Source organism: Astyanax mexicanus, chromosome 1 (genome assembly GCF_023375975.1).
Source record: "Astyanax mexicanus isolate ESR-SI-001 chromosome 1, AstMex3_surface, whole genome shotgun sequence".
Classification (NCBI taxonomy): domain Eukaryota; kingdom Metazoa; phylum Chordata; class Actinopteri; order Characiformes; family Acestrorhamphidae; genus Astyanax; species Astyanax mexicanus.
The window spans coordinates 62,507,678-62,522,337 of record NC_064408.1 but is presented as its reverse complement, the minus strand read 5'-3'; the positions used below and the strand labels follow the sequence as shown (position 1 = coordinate 62,522,337).

General features: G+C 37.5%; 1 protein-coding gene across 4 annotated transcripts in view; it reads left to right on the top strand.

Moving 5' to 3' along the window:
- Positions 1 to 14,660, top strand: part of dnm3a (dynamin 3a) — a 69,449-nt gene that overhangs the window by 27,274 nt on the left and 27,515 nt on the right. For 3 of the 4 annotated variants that reach the window (XM_049481545.1, XM_049481548.1, XM_049481541.1), the window contains exons 9-17: positions 269 to 404; positions 505 to 572; positions 672 to 810; positions 2,144 to 2,230; positions 2,348 to 2,418; positions 2,936 to 2,987; positions 3,809 to 3,838; positions 6,697 to 6,810; positions 14,019 to 14,128. In XM_049481545.1, the coding sequence (XP_049337502.1) occupies positions 269 to 404; positions 505 to 572; positions 672 to 810; positions 2,144 to 2,230; positions 2,348 to 2,418; positions 2,936 to 2,987; positions 3,809 to 3,838; positions 6,697 to 6,810; positions 14,019 to 14,128 (807 nt within the window). The remainder of the gene's footprint in view (positions 1 to 268; positions 405 to 504; positions 573 to 671; positions 811 to 2,143; positions 2,231 to 2,347; positions 2,419 to 2,935; positions 2,988 to 3,808; positions 3,839 to 6,696; positions 6,811 to 14,018; positions 14,129 to 14,660) is intronic. The other variant, XM_049481549.1, reaches the window with a different exon arrangement.

The following is a 14,660-nucleotide window of genomic DNA, read 5'->3' as shown; positions in this document are numbered from 1 at the left end:
ATTATATATACCACATTTACAGTGCAATTAAAATTAATTAAAACGTGAGTTTGCATCAAATGTTATTATATATCAGTTTCAAAAGCAGTCTGTTTAATTCTAAGGGTTTATGGACAGGTTTAAAAAAGAACGTGTAGAAACACTTTATTATTGGTGAATAAACCCACATGAACATACACCTTAATGGCAGCAAGGCAAAACACTGGACTAATACAGAACAGTCATTTTCTTTTTCTTTTTCTTTTTCTTTTTCTTTTGCTGTTTTCAGGCTGATCCAGCACTTTGGGCTGGACTTTGAGAAAAGGATTGAGGGCTCTGGAGACCAGGTGGACACAGTTGAGCTCTCAGGAGGAGCCAAAATCAATCGCATCTTTCACGAGCGCTTCCCATTTGAACTAGTCAAGGTGCACTGATTATTACACAAATGTAGTCTACTCAATGCTAATGCTGACCCCTGTGTATTGCTGTTATATTCATAGTTGTTGATCATTGTTTGATCATCAGATGGAGTTTGATGAGAAAGAACTGCGTCGTGAGATCAGCTACGCCATCAAGAACATTCATGGGATCAGGTCTGGGTCCCACACCTCCACCTCTTTTCTCACCAGATTATTTAACCCATGACATATTGGCTCTTCTCTCAGCTCATAGTTCCATATGCTGTGGTCTAGGACAGGCCTGTTTACTCCTGACCTGGCATTTGAGGCCATGGTGAAGAAGCTGATAGTAAAGCTGAAAGGGCCATGTATAAAATGCGTAGACATGGTAGTCCAGGAGCTTATGGCCACAGTGCGACAGTGTACCCACAAGGTAAAGTGTCTAATTGTCTAAGGTCCATTCCACTAAATGGGTGCCATTTGCTTGTTCTAACTCTTCAAAATTAAACTTATTTTTTTTTATCTTTTTTGAATCTTATAACACATATATTGAACTATTTAAAACATGTACTGGTCAATCTCAGGCAGCTTTACTTTTTTACAAGATTTCTAAACCAAAGTTGATTACAAAACTCATGTGACATTTAAAAAGCATGTTTAAAAGCAAGTCCACTAATTATTTTGATTTTCTTTTAGGAAAGTCTTTATTTTAAAGAAATGGTTGACTGCATGTTCTAATAATTGATATTTATGACAAAAAAAAAATCACTCCTGTTAAAGGCCTTAACTACTGTTACTGGAACTCACTCTTGTAACAGAAATTAAAGGAACAGAAATGAGTTTTTTAACATAGAATTAGCAAAAGCATGAAAAATAGCTAAATGGCAGCTATGCTAATAGCATAAGGACATTAAGTGCATTTTAGTAATTTCCCAAAATTTGAATGAAAAAAATGAATTAATTTAGATAACGTTAATGAGTGTTGACCTCCTTAGTCATAGTTACAATGAGATCAAATATACAGAAAAACAAATGAGGAAACATAATTTTGGACTTCCCATGATCTTCACAGGAACCAACTGATGTAACTTCCTGTTGTAGATTAGAATGTTGCAGATTTTTTCAGCTGGGGTAATGTGTTATGGTAACAGGAATGAGTGAAATATTTAATTTAAATATTATGGATTATTATGAAAAAAAAATCACTCACACAACAATGCAAAAAAAATTGATTTCATAATTATATTTCACGGTAAATTTATAGTTAGAGAGGGGGGGCAGGTAACAAACACTGTTTTGTCAGTGTTTTAAATAGTTTTTATTAATATCTTTAATAACATATATTACTTTTGCAAATGTACAAGACACTGTGCTTAATAATAATTTTTTATTAGTATTTTACAGTTATTTTGTGTGCACATTTATACATGCAATTTCCTGGGGACAGAAATGGCACTGATTCAGTGGAATGGCCCATAATTAAAAATCTTTTATTAAGACTATTTGTTTAGAACAATGCATGCAATGCAATTTATCTGCACGTGAGCAAGTTTAAGATTATTTTGCACACCATTGTTTTAGTGAGGATGTTTCAAATTGGTAACCTGTAAGCTTTCATTGCTTGTTACCTACTTTAGTTTATTAACTTCAGTACAAAACTATAAAAAGATAATTTTGGACACCAATCATGGGGTAAAGGGAAAATTGTGTACATTCAAATATTCATGTTTACTTCTGCTTTGATCTTTACTGCAATCTGTATTCAGTTGGTGGCCTTTCCTAAACTACGAGAGGAGACAGAGAGAATTGTGAACACATATATTCGAGAACGAGAGAGTCAAGCCAAAGACCAGGTAAAAAGACAAGAAATTGCAAATAAGTCTCACATTACATAGTGCAGTGCAGCTGGTTGTTCTTGTTTGTTTTTTGTTTTTTTCTCAAATTAATTTTCACCGTAAATTTGCCAACAGGTTTTGCTTTCACTGGCGATTCAGCTTTCCTACATCAACACAAATCATGAAGACTTCATTGGGTTTGCTAAGTGAGTCGTCCTAGTTGAACTTGGACACAAATGTGAAGTCAGTCAGTTAAAAGTAAAGTACTTTGCAAAAAAGACACCTGTGGAATTTACAATAGAGAAGCTTTTTATTTAGGAAGCAATCATCTATTCACTCATTAAAAAACTAACATTGGAATCAAACCAAATACAATAGATATATTAAAATATATTCAATGCTCTCCTCATAAGAGGCAAAGGCTGCTTTGGTAAATCAGTGCCTAATGATGATACATATGGTGAGCTGGTGATGGAATTGAACACATTCTCACTATGACTGGGGGTGTCTAGGAGAAATCTCAGACTTCATCTTATTGGATACTTTTTTTCTTAAAATGTATCTGTGTATGTTTATTTGCATATGTTGTAATATGATGTTTTTTTTTCTTAGGCAAAAATGCTCTAAACCTTTTGCGCAGTAATATATGCAATGCCACAGTTGTCTTTTGTTTAAATTTTTTTTTTATCACTTTTTTACCTGATTTTTCTTCTGATTTTCTAGTGCTCAACAGAGAAATAATCAGACGAATAGAAAGGCTTCAGCAGGAAACCAGGTAAGAGGATTTGCCTATGAATACTGGTTATGATGCAATTCAGTGTAGACATGGATTAATCACAAAACAGGACATATAGACTTTATTGTATAGTATTTTAGGTTCTTGTTCTGTTGCTTTTTGTCTTGTTTCTGCCTGTACTGTCACATTTGCTTTAATTAATCTCTAATGTCTAATGTTATAATCTGTTGACTGGTCACCTGTATGCATTTTTGCTGTAATAAGTTTATTAGGCTGTTTGTTATTTTGCTGCCACTTCCACCACCTGCTTCTTTCTGTATGTGAACTGTTAATCTGCCTGTCCCCTCCATTTTAGCTTCGGAAAACATAACAATTAACTTCATGTTCTTCAGAAGAGGCACCTATAGCTTGTTGCTGAAGGTAACTGCAGGCTGCTTTGGTTAAAGTGTAATATTCTCAGCTTGTCTTTTAAACTTTCCCACCTCTGCATGGTCATCTTGGTTTTCTCACCCATCCGCTCCTTTTATTGCTCTAATGCGCTACTTAGCCAGTCCTGCAGGGGGCATGGTAAGTAACCCACCAATCTCAGTCACTTCTGTCATTCCATTCACTTATTAACATTTACGTTCTCAGCCAGAGCACACACATTCTTCAACGCTCACTCGCCAGATTTTACAGAAGAGAATGGAGAATATGTTTTGTTGGGTTTATCTGTGTGTCAGGTCTCTGTTCCTTTTTGGGCCAAATTTAAGTATGTGAATATATACTCCATGAGTTTGATGTTAGATCTTGTTAATCCAGCCTAGGATGAAGATGGATGCAGTCATAACGGCTTTACTTTCTCTGCTGATACTTTTTAGGGTGCTGCTCCTCCACCTTCCAGTCAAATTGTACGAGTCCACTGTCTGTAAGCCTTACTATTGTAAACCGTCGTCACACTGTCACTATTTCTGTGTGTGTGTGTGTGTGTGTGTGTCAGGGGTGTAACGATATACAGAGAAATGTTCACATTATGATTGCAAAGCTAGATTTTATAGTATGAATATTGTTTATATTTATACCAGACCACTTCAATTTCTAAATCAGTTTGCTATTTATAGGTATATGTTTGAGTAAAATAAACATTGTTTTATTTGATAAAATACAGACTAATTTCTCCCAAATTCCAAATACAAATATTGTCATTTAGAGCATTTATTTGCAGAAAATGAGAAATGGTTGAAAAAACAAAAAAGATGCAGAGCTTTCGGACCTCAAATAATGCAAAGAAAATAAAGTTTTCAGACCTCAAATAATGCAAAGATCATAAAGTTTTAGGAGTTCAGAAATCAATATTAGGTGAAATAACCCTGGTTTTTAATCACAGTTTTCATGCGTCTTGGCATGTTCTCCTCCACCAGTCTTACACACTGCTTTTGGATAACTTTATGCCACTCCTAGTGCAAAAATTCAAGCAGTTCAGTTTGGTTTGATGGCTTGTGATCATCCATCTTCCTCTTGATTTATATTCCAGAGGTTTTCAATTTGGTTAAAAAAAAAAAAAAAAAACACCAAGTGGTCTCTTAATTTTTTCCAGAGCTGTATACTATTTCAGACAATTCTCTGTGCAGCACTTAAAACAAATGTATGTATTCTTTGTGTTTATGTAAATATAAGCTCAATATACGCTGATCAGCCATTACATTAACACTAACCCCTTTTTCTTTTACACTCATTTTTAATTTTGTCTGATCCATAGGGGAGGTATTATTTGTCTGGTGGGTTATTCTCAGCACTGCAGTGATGCGGTTGCATATTAATGTGTGTTGTTCTGGTACAATTAGACCAGATACAGCTGTGCTGTGGGAGTTTTTAAACACATCAGTGTCACTGCTGAATGGTAGATGTGTAGATGTAGACACAGATGTGGTGATAATGAAGTGACTGGTTGATGTATAGGCTGTAATAATATTTTGTTGTGGCAAAAGACTACAGCATGTATCATACTGTACAAATGATGTATCGTTACTCCCCTAGTGTGAGTATGAGTGAGTGTGAGTGAACCAGTTCCTTTGTTACTTTTTGCTAATATCACCCCTTTTTCTTTTATCCTGCTGTAAAAAAGGTGCCTGACAAACACAAAAAACTCATTACTACCATTATGAAGCTTTCTGAGTAATGGCTGTATTACTAATATATAACCAACACAATGTATGTTTTTACATGGTTTGACATAATAGTATTTGGGATATTATTTATTGGTTCTATTAATTTTATTCACTTCTGAATCATTTTAGCAGATTTCTGGCCTTTTGTCAGTGTTGTTGTATTTTCACCTTTATCAAAATTTGTTCAAAAATATATTCTTTTTCAAATCCAAGCCTTCTAACTCTAGCTAATCCTACTAACATTTGTGACAGTATTTAAAAAAAGTACTTATTTTGTAGTCTGTGGCTGAATGGATCTGTAGTTTGCAGCACTGTTTGCAGCATATCAGGCTACAACCCTAGTGTGTAAGGGGGAGGGAGTATGTTAGGTAAGTGTGCTCTAATGTTTAAAACAGATCTGAATCACTTTCAATTCCAATGGAACGTTCAGGTCCATAGACTCATAGCTTTTGATCTGGATCCATCTGGCATGTTCTTGTGTGTGCGTGAGAGAGGGAGTTTTATTTAAAACTCACCTGGAGGAAAATGCTGCAGTGCTGCAAGCTCAGGGCAGCTACAAGCACAGCCATGAATGTATCATTGTATTCATTAAATACTGCAGATTAGCCAGTGAGAAATCTGCCTTGCTACATTATTTATTACATCTGATGGAAAAAATGTGTTTTTGTGTTTAGAAAAGAGCTTGAATGTGTATTAAATGTTCCATCTTAGTCACAGAGTGTGGCTGTTTTTCATATTACTCACATGGCGTGCCGAGAAAACTAGTATTCAACATGTCATGTGGGTTCATTATCAGAATGTGATGCTACATCATTCAATGTTATTGTAAACTTTCCTCACAAAGATTTTAGACATTAATGAACCTAATTATAAATTATACATCTAGCAGTTTAATTAGAATCCTTTTTATTTTTCATTTTACATACTATTTTATTTAATGCAATGTATAAAATACTGGATGTTTGAAAGACAATAGGTGTAGTCAGTGGTGTAATGAGACAGGATGTGTGGGTCTTCTGCCTCCTTCTTTTTATCTCTCTCTCTCTCTCTCTCTCTCTCTCTCTCTCTCTCTCTCTCTCCCGCTCTGACTCGATCTTTGCCAGCTGGGCTCCTGTTTCCCCTTCTATCATCACCTCCACCTCCTCATCCCTCCACTCTCTCTCATCCTCTGCCCGTATCACTCTTATTTTAGTCCCTCCTTCCTATATTTCCTTCCCCCGGTCTCTTCCTTTTCCTCTGCTGGGCAGTACTTATCCCGCAGACTGAGCCAGTGCTTCCTTTAAAGAAATAGACTCTGATAATTCACTGAAAACTATTACTAAAACCACTGAACTTGTTTAAAAGCAACACATTTTATTGTAAATAAATGTTTCTGTTCATGTTATGTTCACACTCATTTATTCACACTGTTCTTTATTAGTTTTATAATTTGTTCTTCAGATCTTCAGAACATTTTTCTTCTATCTTTTTTTCTTACTTTTTCTAAAGGGCTGGTGATCTCTTCTGGTACTCTTCTGGTACTTGCTTGTGGCAACTTTCTGCTCCCTCCTATGAACCATAACCCCTGCCCCTTTTCTGCTGATCTTTCTCTTGCTCTGCAGGTGATCAGAAAAGGCTGGCTGACCATCAACAACATTAGTCTGATGAAAGGCGGAGCCAAGGATTACTGGTTTGTGCTGACAGCAGAGAGCCTCTCTTGGTTTAAAGATGATGAGGTATGGCATGATTCACTTAGCTTTCTCTATATCTGTGGTTTACCTGTCATGTGAGCTTTGGCTCTTTTATTATCTTTACTGGTTTTAACCTCCTAAACACACTGCAGTCGCCCATAGATACATTATAACTACAGTACTTACGGGTTGTGTTGTGGTTGCCAGTAATTTCTAGCAGTAGGAAAATAAACCTTTCATATTGAAAATTTTGACAATGACAGATTTGAAGATTATTTCAGGTTCAGTTTTCTGACTTTATTCATAACATATTAGAAATAATATTCATCGTATTGTTTTTTTTTATCATATTAAAGAAGAGTTCACACAGCTAGTTCAGATAGTTTAATTATGTAAAGAAAAAGCTCATACTCTGTATGCTGTTTTCCGACGATTCAAAAAAGGCTTGCTGATGCGTCCGTCGTCCTGTATGGGCCCTTGCCAGGCGGGCTGCCATCTGTCTGCCTGTCTGTGCCTGCTGTACAGGTGCAGGAAGTTCTGCACAGCAAGTGTAGACAGGCAGACAGACAACGCTCTCAGCCAATGGTGGCACTGCCTGCCACACTGGGAATGGAAGAAAGTACAGAAGGAAACACCTGAGTAAATTCACATATTCTCATGTTCGTGTTCTTCTTCCTGGACTTAATTGTGATTAAAGTAAAAAAGATGATGCCAGATATGAGATAAGGCCAGAATCCAAGTAAAATGTTCTACACTATCATTAAGACAGGCTGTGCAAGATCTGCATTCATGTAATGTTAAGGATTTGTGTAGAACCTGTAATAAAATATGTAACCTCTCCACTCAGCATTTCACCGCATGAAGCCTTCCAGTTTCCAGCTCCCTCTATAGGCGTCTTACCAATTTTTTTTCTTGCTTTCGCCCCTCCCCACTTTTTCTTTATGTCTTTTGCCCCTTGTGACCCTCTCTCTCTCTCTCTCTCTCTCTCTCTTTCTCTCTCTTGCTCTCTCTCTCTCTCTCTCCCTCTCTGATGGGAATTGAAGCATTTGGATCAGATCACCCTGACACAGCTGGATCTCCCCCAAGCCAAACTAACACACACACACACACACACACACAGAAATCCTGGGCCAAATGGCTAGATGAATAAACACATAGTAACACAAACACTCAAGGATGTAAAAGCTTACGTTTGCACATACAGCAGACATAAAATAACTGCACACGAAGACTTGTACAAATATTTCTGGGCTCAATACTCGGCCATGTGAGTACATAGGGACTCAAGCAAGTGTACAGAGGCCAGGTCTGCTCACCGTTATCAACACATATGCAGGCAGACACGCATGCAGACAGTCATTACTTTAAAATGCACATGCAAATATTTAATTTTTAATCTGTATGGCTTATTGCCTCATCTCACTTTTTACTTTCAAAATTGACTGACTGTAAATTCTTCTGCACACAACTTCTGCTTAATATATTTTTCTGTCTGTAGATGCAACCTTGTCTGCTTTTCTAATACTTTATTTGAAATTCCAGTTGACTGGTATCTCTATACTAAAACATGCTCCACAATATTTCATGACAAATTACATGCCCACTATAAAATGTTTTTAGAACACATATGAAGACATGTGTCAACTATAGCTCTGATATAAATGATCTAAATCAGCCCTCTCCATAGTTTTCCCTCTGTTCCTTTTGACTTACTCTAAGCTTTTATTTTTTCTACATTTTTCATACGTTCGTCTTTATTTCACACTTCATTAGTCTTGTGGTCCTTCTCTCTCTCTCCCTCTCCTTCACTCTTTCTCTCTCTCTCTCTCTCTCTCTCTCTCTCTCTCCCTCACTCTGTCTCTGTGGCTGGCAGTCTCTCTGGGACCATACACATTCCTGGCTGGAAAATTGTAAGGCTTTGTCCAAACACCAGCCTCCAAGAGCCTGCAGAGAAGTAAGCAGGAGAGAGAGAGAGAGAGAGAGAGAGAATGAGAGAGTCCTCCTAGCTGTTTTCTTACTATTACACCCCTCATCCCATGCTGCATCACATAAGCTGATACACACACATACACACATTTATCTCAGTATCCCAACACACACAAAAAATTCTGAATTGCAATAACTTAGTTCACTCGTTAGCTTAGAGTTCAGCTACAGCAGCCACTCAGGTCTCTCTCTCTCTCTCTCTCTCTCGCGCTCTCGCGCTCTTTCCCCACGTGTGTGTGTGTGTGTGTAGTCAGTGATGTCTCAGTATGGCTGGGGTTCTTCTCTGATGCCGATGCTTTGGGTAAATCAGCCCAACACTAAACAGACACACATTCCTACAGCCCCCTCTTTCTCTCCCTCGCTCTCCCGCTTTCTCTCTCGTTGTGCCGCATGAGGGAAAACAGATGACCATTACTCAGTCTAACCTCCGTATTCGCTCACACTTTACGCTCTCTCTTCACCTGTCTCTCCCACACTGCCACTCAAAAGATATAAATATACATACATAAAAGTGTGTTTGTTTTAATTCTAATAAGTCAGAGTATGTTAAAATAAATTATGTTTTTTTTAGTGTGGACAGTGCCATGCAGCAGTAAAAGTTAATCTGTAGCTCAAGAGCAGGCCTGACAGCAACATACTCACACCATGTAGCATACGCCAGTGATAAGTATATATATTTGTTAAGTTAGTTGATAATATTAATGCATTGATAATATTAATGCAAAATCTTTAAAGTTATGTGTTGCTATATGTAAATTTTACTTGCTATAGCCTAGCAACAACATGTAATACACTCTGACACACACATGGCCATTCACATTTCAGAGATACACTCTTAAACATACAGGAGCCAGTTAAGACATAAGCACAGTTTCAATGGAGTTTTTTTTTTAAGAAAGGTCTTTAGTTGTAAAGTCTTTTTGGCACCTTCATTTTTAAGAGTGTAGGAGATTACGTAGACATTACCACACATACAGTACAAACCACGGTAATTATCCGTACAAACATTGGAGAAGGCAAAAAGAGAGCAAAAGTGAAAGATAGAGACCACGGAAATGTAAAAGCTACAAAGCACATCCTTCCTTCCACCTACAGAGGTCATCTGCCTAGCAGTGTAATGTAAGTGTAGCCAAGCCCTTGCACAGTCTAACCAATGTGCAGACTACTGTACACCAGTATGATCCTGAACAGGTAGTCTGAACACTGGGATGACGGAGCAGGATACCGTCCCTCTTTCTTTCATTCTCTTTCTTTTTCTCTCTCTTTTTCTCACTATTTTTCCCTCTCTCCTAAAACTCTATTCCTCAGCCCATTCCCTCAGGCCCAGGCATTTGTAGGAGGAAGTGAAAGATAGAAATCAACAAGATTGAAATAGTCTCCAGTTTTCTCCTTCCCTCTTTTTTCTTCTTCTTTTCATTAGAGTCATCCGCTCCAGGCCTTCGCTAAAAGTTTGACTCGTTCTGTCTTTCCCTCCTTCTCCCGAGTCCGAAGGCCACAAAGTCGTGTATTTGCTCCATATCGCTCGGGTCCAGTATCCAGCCTTGACGTGGCACATTTCACTCCCGAAGCCGGCAGTCAGTCTGGCAGTGCGTTTAGGGAAGGCATAGTGAAAAAAGAGCGAAAGAAGAACGAGGGAGTGAAGGAGAGCGGGTAAGAGTGAGAGACAGAGAGAGAGAGAGAGAGAGAGGGAGGGACCCGCTGGCCATATAAGGGTTGATGGGACCCTGGGGGAATCGATTTTTTGGAGTGGTCCGTTGTTGCGCTATCACTTTTTTCCAGAATACTCTCGATCCTTCGTTTTGACGCTCTGCTGTCCTCTACTTTCTTCCATCCTCCTGTGTGTGTGTCTCCCTCCATCCTCCCTCTGTACTCCTTGTCATGCTCTAGACTTTTCCTGCACCATCTTTTTCTACCTCTCTCTTCCTCTCTCTCTCTAACTCTCCCACTCTTTCCCTCGCTTTCTCTTCCCCACTCTCTCTCTCTCTCTCTCTCTGTCTCTAAAGCGGTACCAGATGTTGTAGTCTTAACGCCAGCCCGTCATTTCTGACCTTTTTTTTCAACCTCTAAAAACGCAGGCAGGAAGTGGGCCCCTCTGGAAGGGAAAAAAGAGAAAGTTTTGGAGGGGAGCAGAGGAGGAGGGGTGCAGGGAGTGAGTTAGAGTGGAAGAAAGTTAAAAAAAAAAAAGAAAAAGGAAGAACAACATATGATATATGATGCGTGATTGTCTTTTTAAGCTAATTAAAAGACTGTTTTTTTTTCTTTTTCAAGACTAGTCTTTGGTTTGTCAGATCACAAATAGAACAATCCGATTTGGTCCCCACTTCTGAGTGTGAGGTTTGTGCCCTCTTGCACCTTCAATGGTTCAACTTCTCTCCAGCTTCTCCGCTGTACCGTTATTCATGGTGTAATCCAAGCCGCTTCCTGAGACCCCAGCCCCTCCCGGACATAACAACGGAGAGGGAGAGTTGGAGAAGGGGATTCTTGTCCCCCCCCCCTCCCTTACTTTGAGAAATGTTGTGTTTTAGAAGCTCAGTCTGAATAATGACTTCCACATGTGCGCCTTCTCTTTCTATCTCTCAATCCCCCTTTCATTCTTTTCTCTCCCCCTCTCAAGCCTTTTGCCGCTTGCTAAAGATCTTGCAGCATCCCTCTGTATTTGCTCTTGTAGTACTCTCCCCTCCAGCCATGCTAACCACGATTACATGCACATAGATCAGAACAGCTTGCAAAATCTTACAGTTTAGCACAGCTTTTGGAATGTTATTAGTGCTGATTGGTGTTAAACAGAAAGTTGCTGCATTCAGCTTCAATCTGTTAAGCAACCAAAAGACATGATCTCTTTTGATTATGGTTGTGCTTTAATTTTTAACCTGCACAATATGTTTTATATCTTTTGAGATTGTTACTTACAAAGACTTAAAATCAATCTGTAAAGATGGCAACAAATCTGACCAACAAATCTCAGAAGATACAGCTCTGGAAAAAACTTCAGTTTCTGAATCAGTTTCTCTGATTTTGCTATTTATAGGTATATGTTTGAATAAAATGAACATTGTTGTTTTATTTCTTTAAACTACGAACAACATTTCTCCCAAATTTCAAATAAAAATATTGTCATTTAAGGCAATTATTTGCAGAAAATGAGAAATGGCTGAAATAACAAAAAAAGATACAGAGCTTTCAGACCTCAAATAATGCAAAGAAAACAAAACAAGTTTTAATCACAGTTTTCATGCATCTTGGCATGTTCTCTTCCACCAGTCTTACACACTGCTTTTGGATAAATTTATGCCACTCCTGGTGGAAAAATTCAAGCAGTTCAGTTTGGTTTGATGGCTTGTGATCATCCATCTTCCTCTTAACTAAATTCCAGATGGTTTTAATTTAGTAAAATCAAAGAAACTCATCATTATTAAGTGATCTCTTATTTTTTTCTGGAGCTGTATATTGCCTGAACTGTGTGGCATCAATCGGTCCAGTGAATCAATGGATAAATAAATAGAAGAAACCAAATACTAAACATGCCAATTTTTTTTTTTTTTTTTTACCTCAGGAGTTAGACTATATACTGTAAGAGTGAGCACTACATAATGCTTGGCGGCCTTAACAATTTCAGATCGTATCGAAATTGGAGGGTGGCAGTTCAGTTTCTTAAAGTCTTACAAACTGACCATTCCAGAATTTCATGAGGGATTATCAACTGTTGAGGTGTGGCTGTTGGCGGCTGCTGCTGATGGATGCCAGTCTTGGGAGAAATCTTGGACTTGCTTGCAGGAACAGAATCTTGACTGTTCATCATATAGTTTGACCACCTCTGAGACTCAGATTTTGAAAGATTTGGACAGTGCATCGGTTCTCATCCCCATTCCAACAGATCAGTTGTCGTAGACAATTTAGTATTCCCCCTGTTTCAACACACCAGGCTGAACTCATTCCATCACTCAAAAAATGAGCTCTCAGAAGTTGAGTTATTACTGCAGTGCTGGTGTTCTGTGTAAATGCAATATAATCATATATTTCCTTTGTGAATTACATTTACATTTGATTTACAGGTGCATCTCAACAGTTTTAAATGTCTTTGAAAAAAATATACTTTATTTCAGTAATTTGGTTCAAAATATGAAACGGGTATATTATATAGATGAATTACACACAGAGGGATCTATTTTAAGTGTTTATTTATTTTATTGTTGGTAATTATGGCTTACAGCTAATGAAAAATCAAAAATCAGTGTCTCAGAAAATTCCTGCTGAAAAATGAAATCATGCAAAAATGAAAAATGGAAGCATGAAGTGCTGTAAGATTGGACTATTACAGTGGACTAACATCAGCAGATGACATGGCTCTTCAAACCATCACTGATTCTGGAAACTTCACACTAGACCTCAAGCAGTTTGGACTGTGTGTCTCTCAACTCTTCCTCCAGACTCTGCTCCCTTGATTTACAAATGAAATGTAAAATTTATTGGTGGTCAGTGATGGTTTGGAGAGTCAAGTCATCATGCCGTGACCTGTCCCCAAAAATGAAACAATGATGTCCAAGTGCTGTTGCACTGCATAGGAGACCTGAAACACTTCATGATATACTTGAAGTGATATAAGTTGATATACATGATAAAAGTTGATATACTTGGTTTCAAATTGTTTTTTTTTAAGTGCTGTGAGAGGGAATAGAAAAATTACAAAGTAGGAAATGCTTTATTGTCCTTACTTTATTTTAGCTTTGTTTCAGCCCTGGAATGGATGTTTATTTATAAATTAAATTATGTCAAACAGATAAAACATTTACTTGTCCTGGGTTCTAACTGTGTTCAGTGAAAGAAAAAAAAAGTTTTTTTGAACTTCCATATGTCCATACTATTGTGGTTTGTGGTTGTAATAACAAATCAAGTAATTACTAAGATTTTTACATTTTCTTTTAAATATATTGTTATGAACCCCTTAGTTAGAAAATAGGATCTGTAATAGGTGATTTTCCAAATGCAACACATTTGGAACTTATTTTCCAGAGCCATCAAGTCATCAGACCGGCGTTTCTTTGCCATCTACCAAACGCTGGTTAAGTCTTTCCAAACTGCCAACATCACTAAATATGTATATTGTGTGGAATGTTTTTTTCAGTGTAACTCCACTGTTGCACTCTGTTATAGAGATGTAGAACTCAACTGTGGTAGAAGTGTTTATTGGTGGCTTTAAGTACATTTTGAGGTTGACTCTGGTTTCAGAATCTTGACCCTTAATCTCTGCCCTCTGTGTGACTCCCCAGGAGAAGGAGAAGAAGTACATGCTGCCACTAGATAACCTAAAGGTGCGTGATGTGGAGAAGACCTTCATGTCCAGCAAGCACATCTTTTCCATCTTTAACACAGAGCAGAGGTCAGTGTTTTTTTGTTCTTCATTCTTTTGTTTGTTTTTTGCTAGAAAATGTTTCCAGACACCCCTTACTATTAGGTATTTCAGTTACTGTAGGCTGCACCTATTTCTAACACAGGCGCTCAGTTTCTCTCACACAGGTATGTAGAATATTTTATAGAAAAGCATTGTTAATAGAATATCCTGAACATAGGCAGTATTTACAGTGTAAAAGCACACCATCATTTGGGAGATTGGGAGCAATGGATCTGCATTCTCAAAAGATTTGTGTGTGACAATAGTATCAATATATAATGTGAACGTTCTAACCTTAATCTCAGTTTATTTGTAAAAAAAAAAAAAAAAGTTATTTATCAGTTTATTTATAAAAATACTTAATAATAATAATTAATACTCTAGACTATGTTTTTATTCCTGATAACAAAGTTACAAAGTCACCGTTTTAAAAAGTGTATGAATATTTTTGTGTTGTTGTTTATTTTTGCAGTTTATATGCATTTGGGGTGTGCCATATCGTGAACGATATTATACCCTG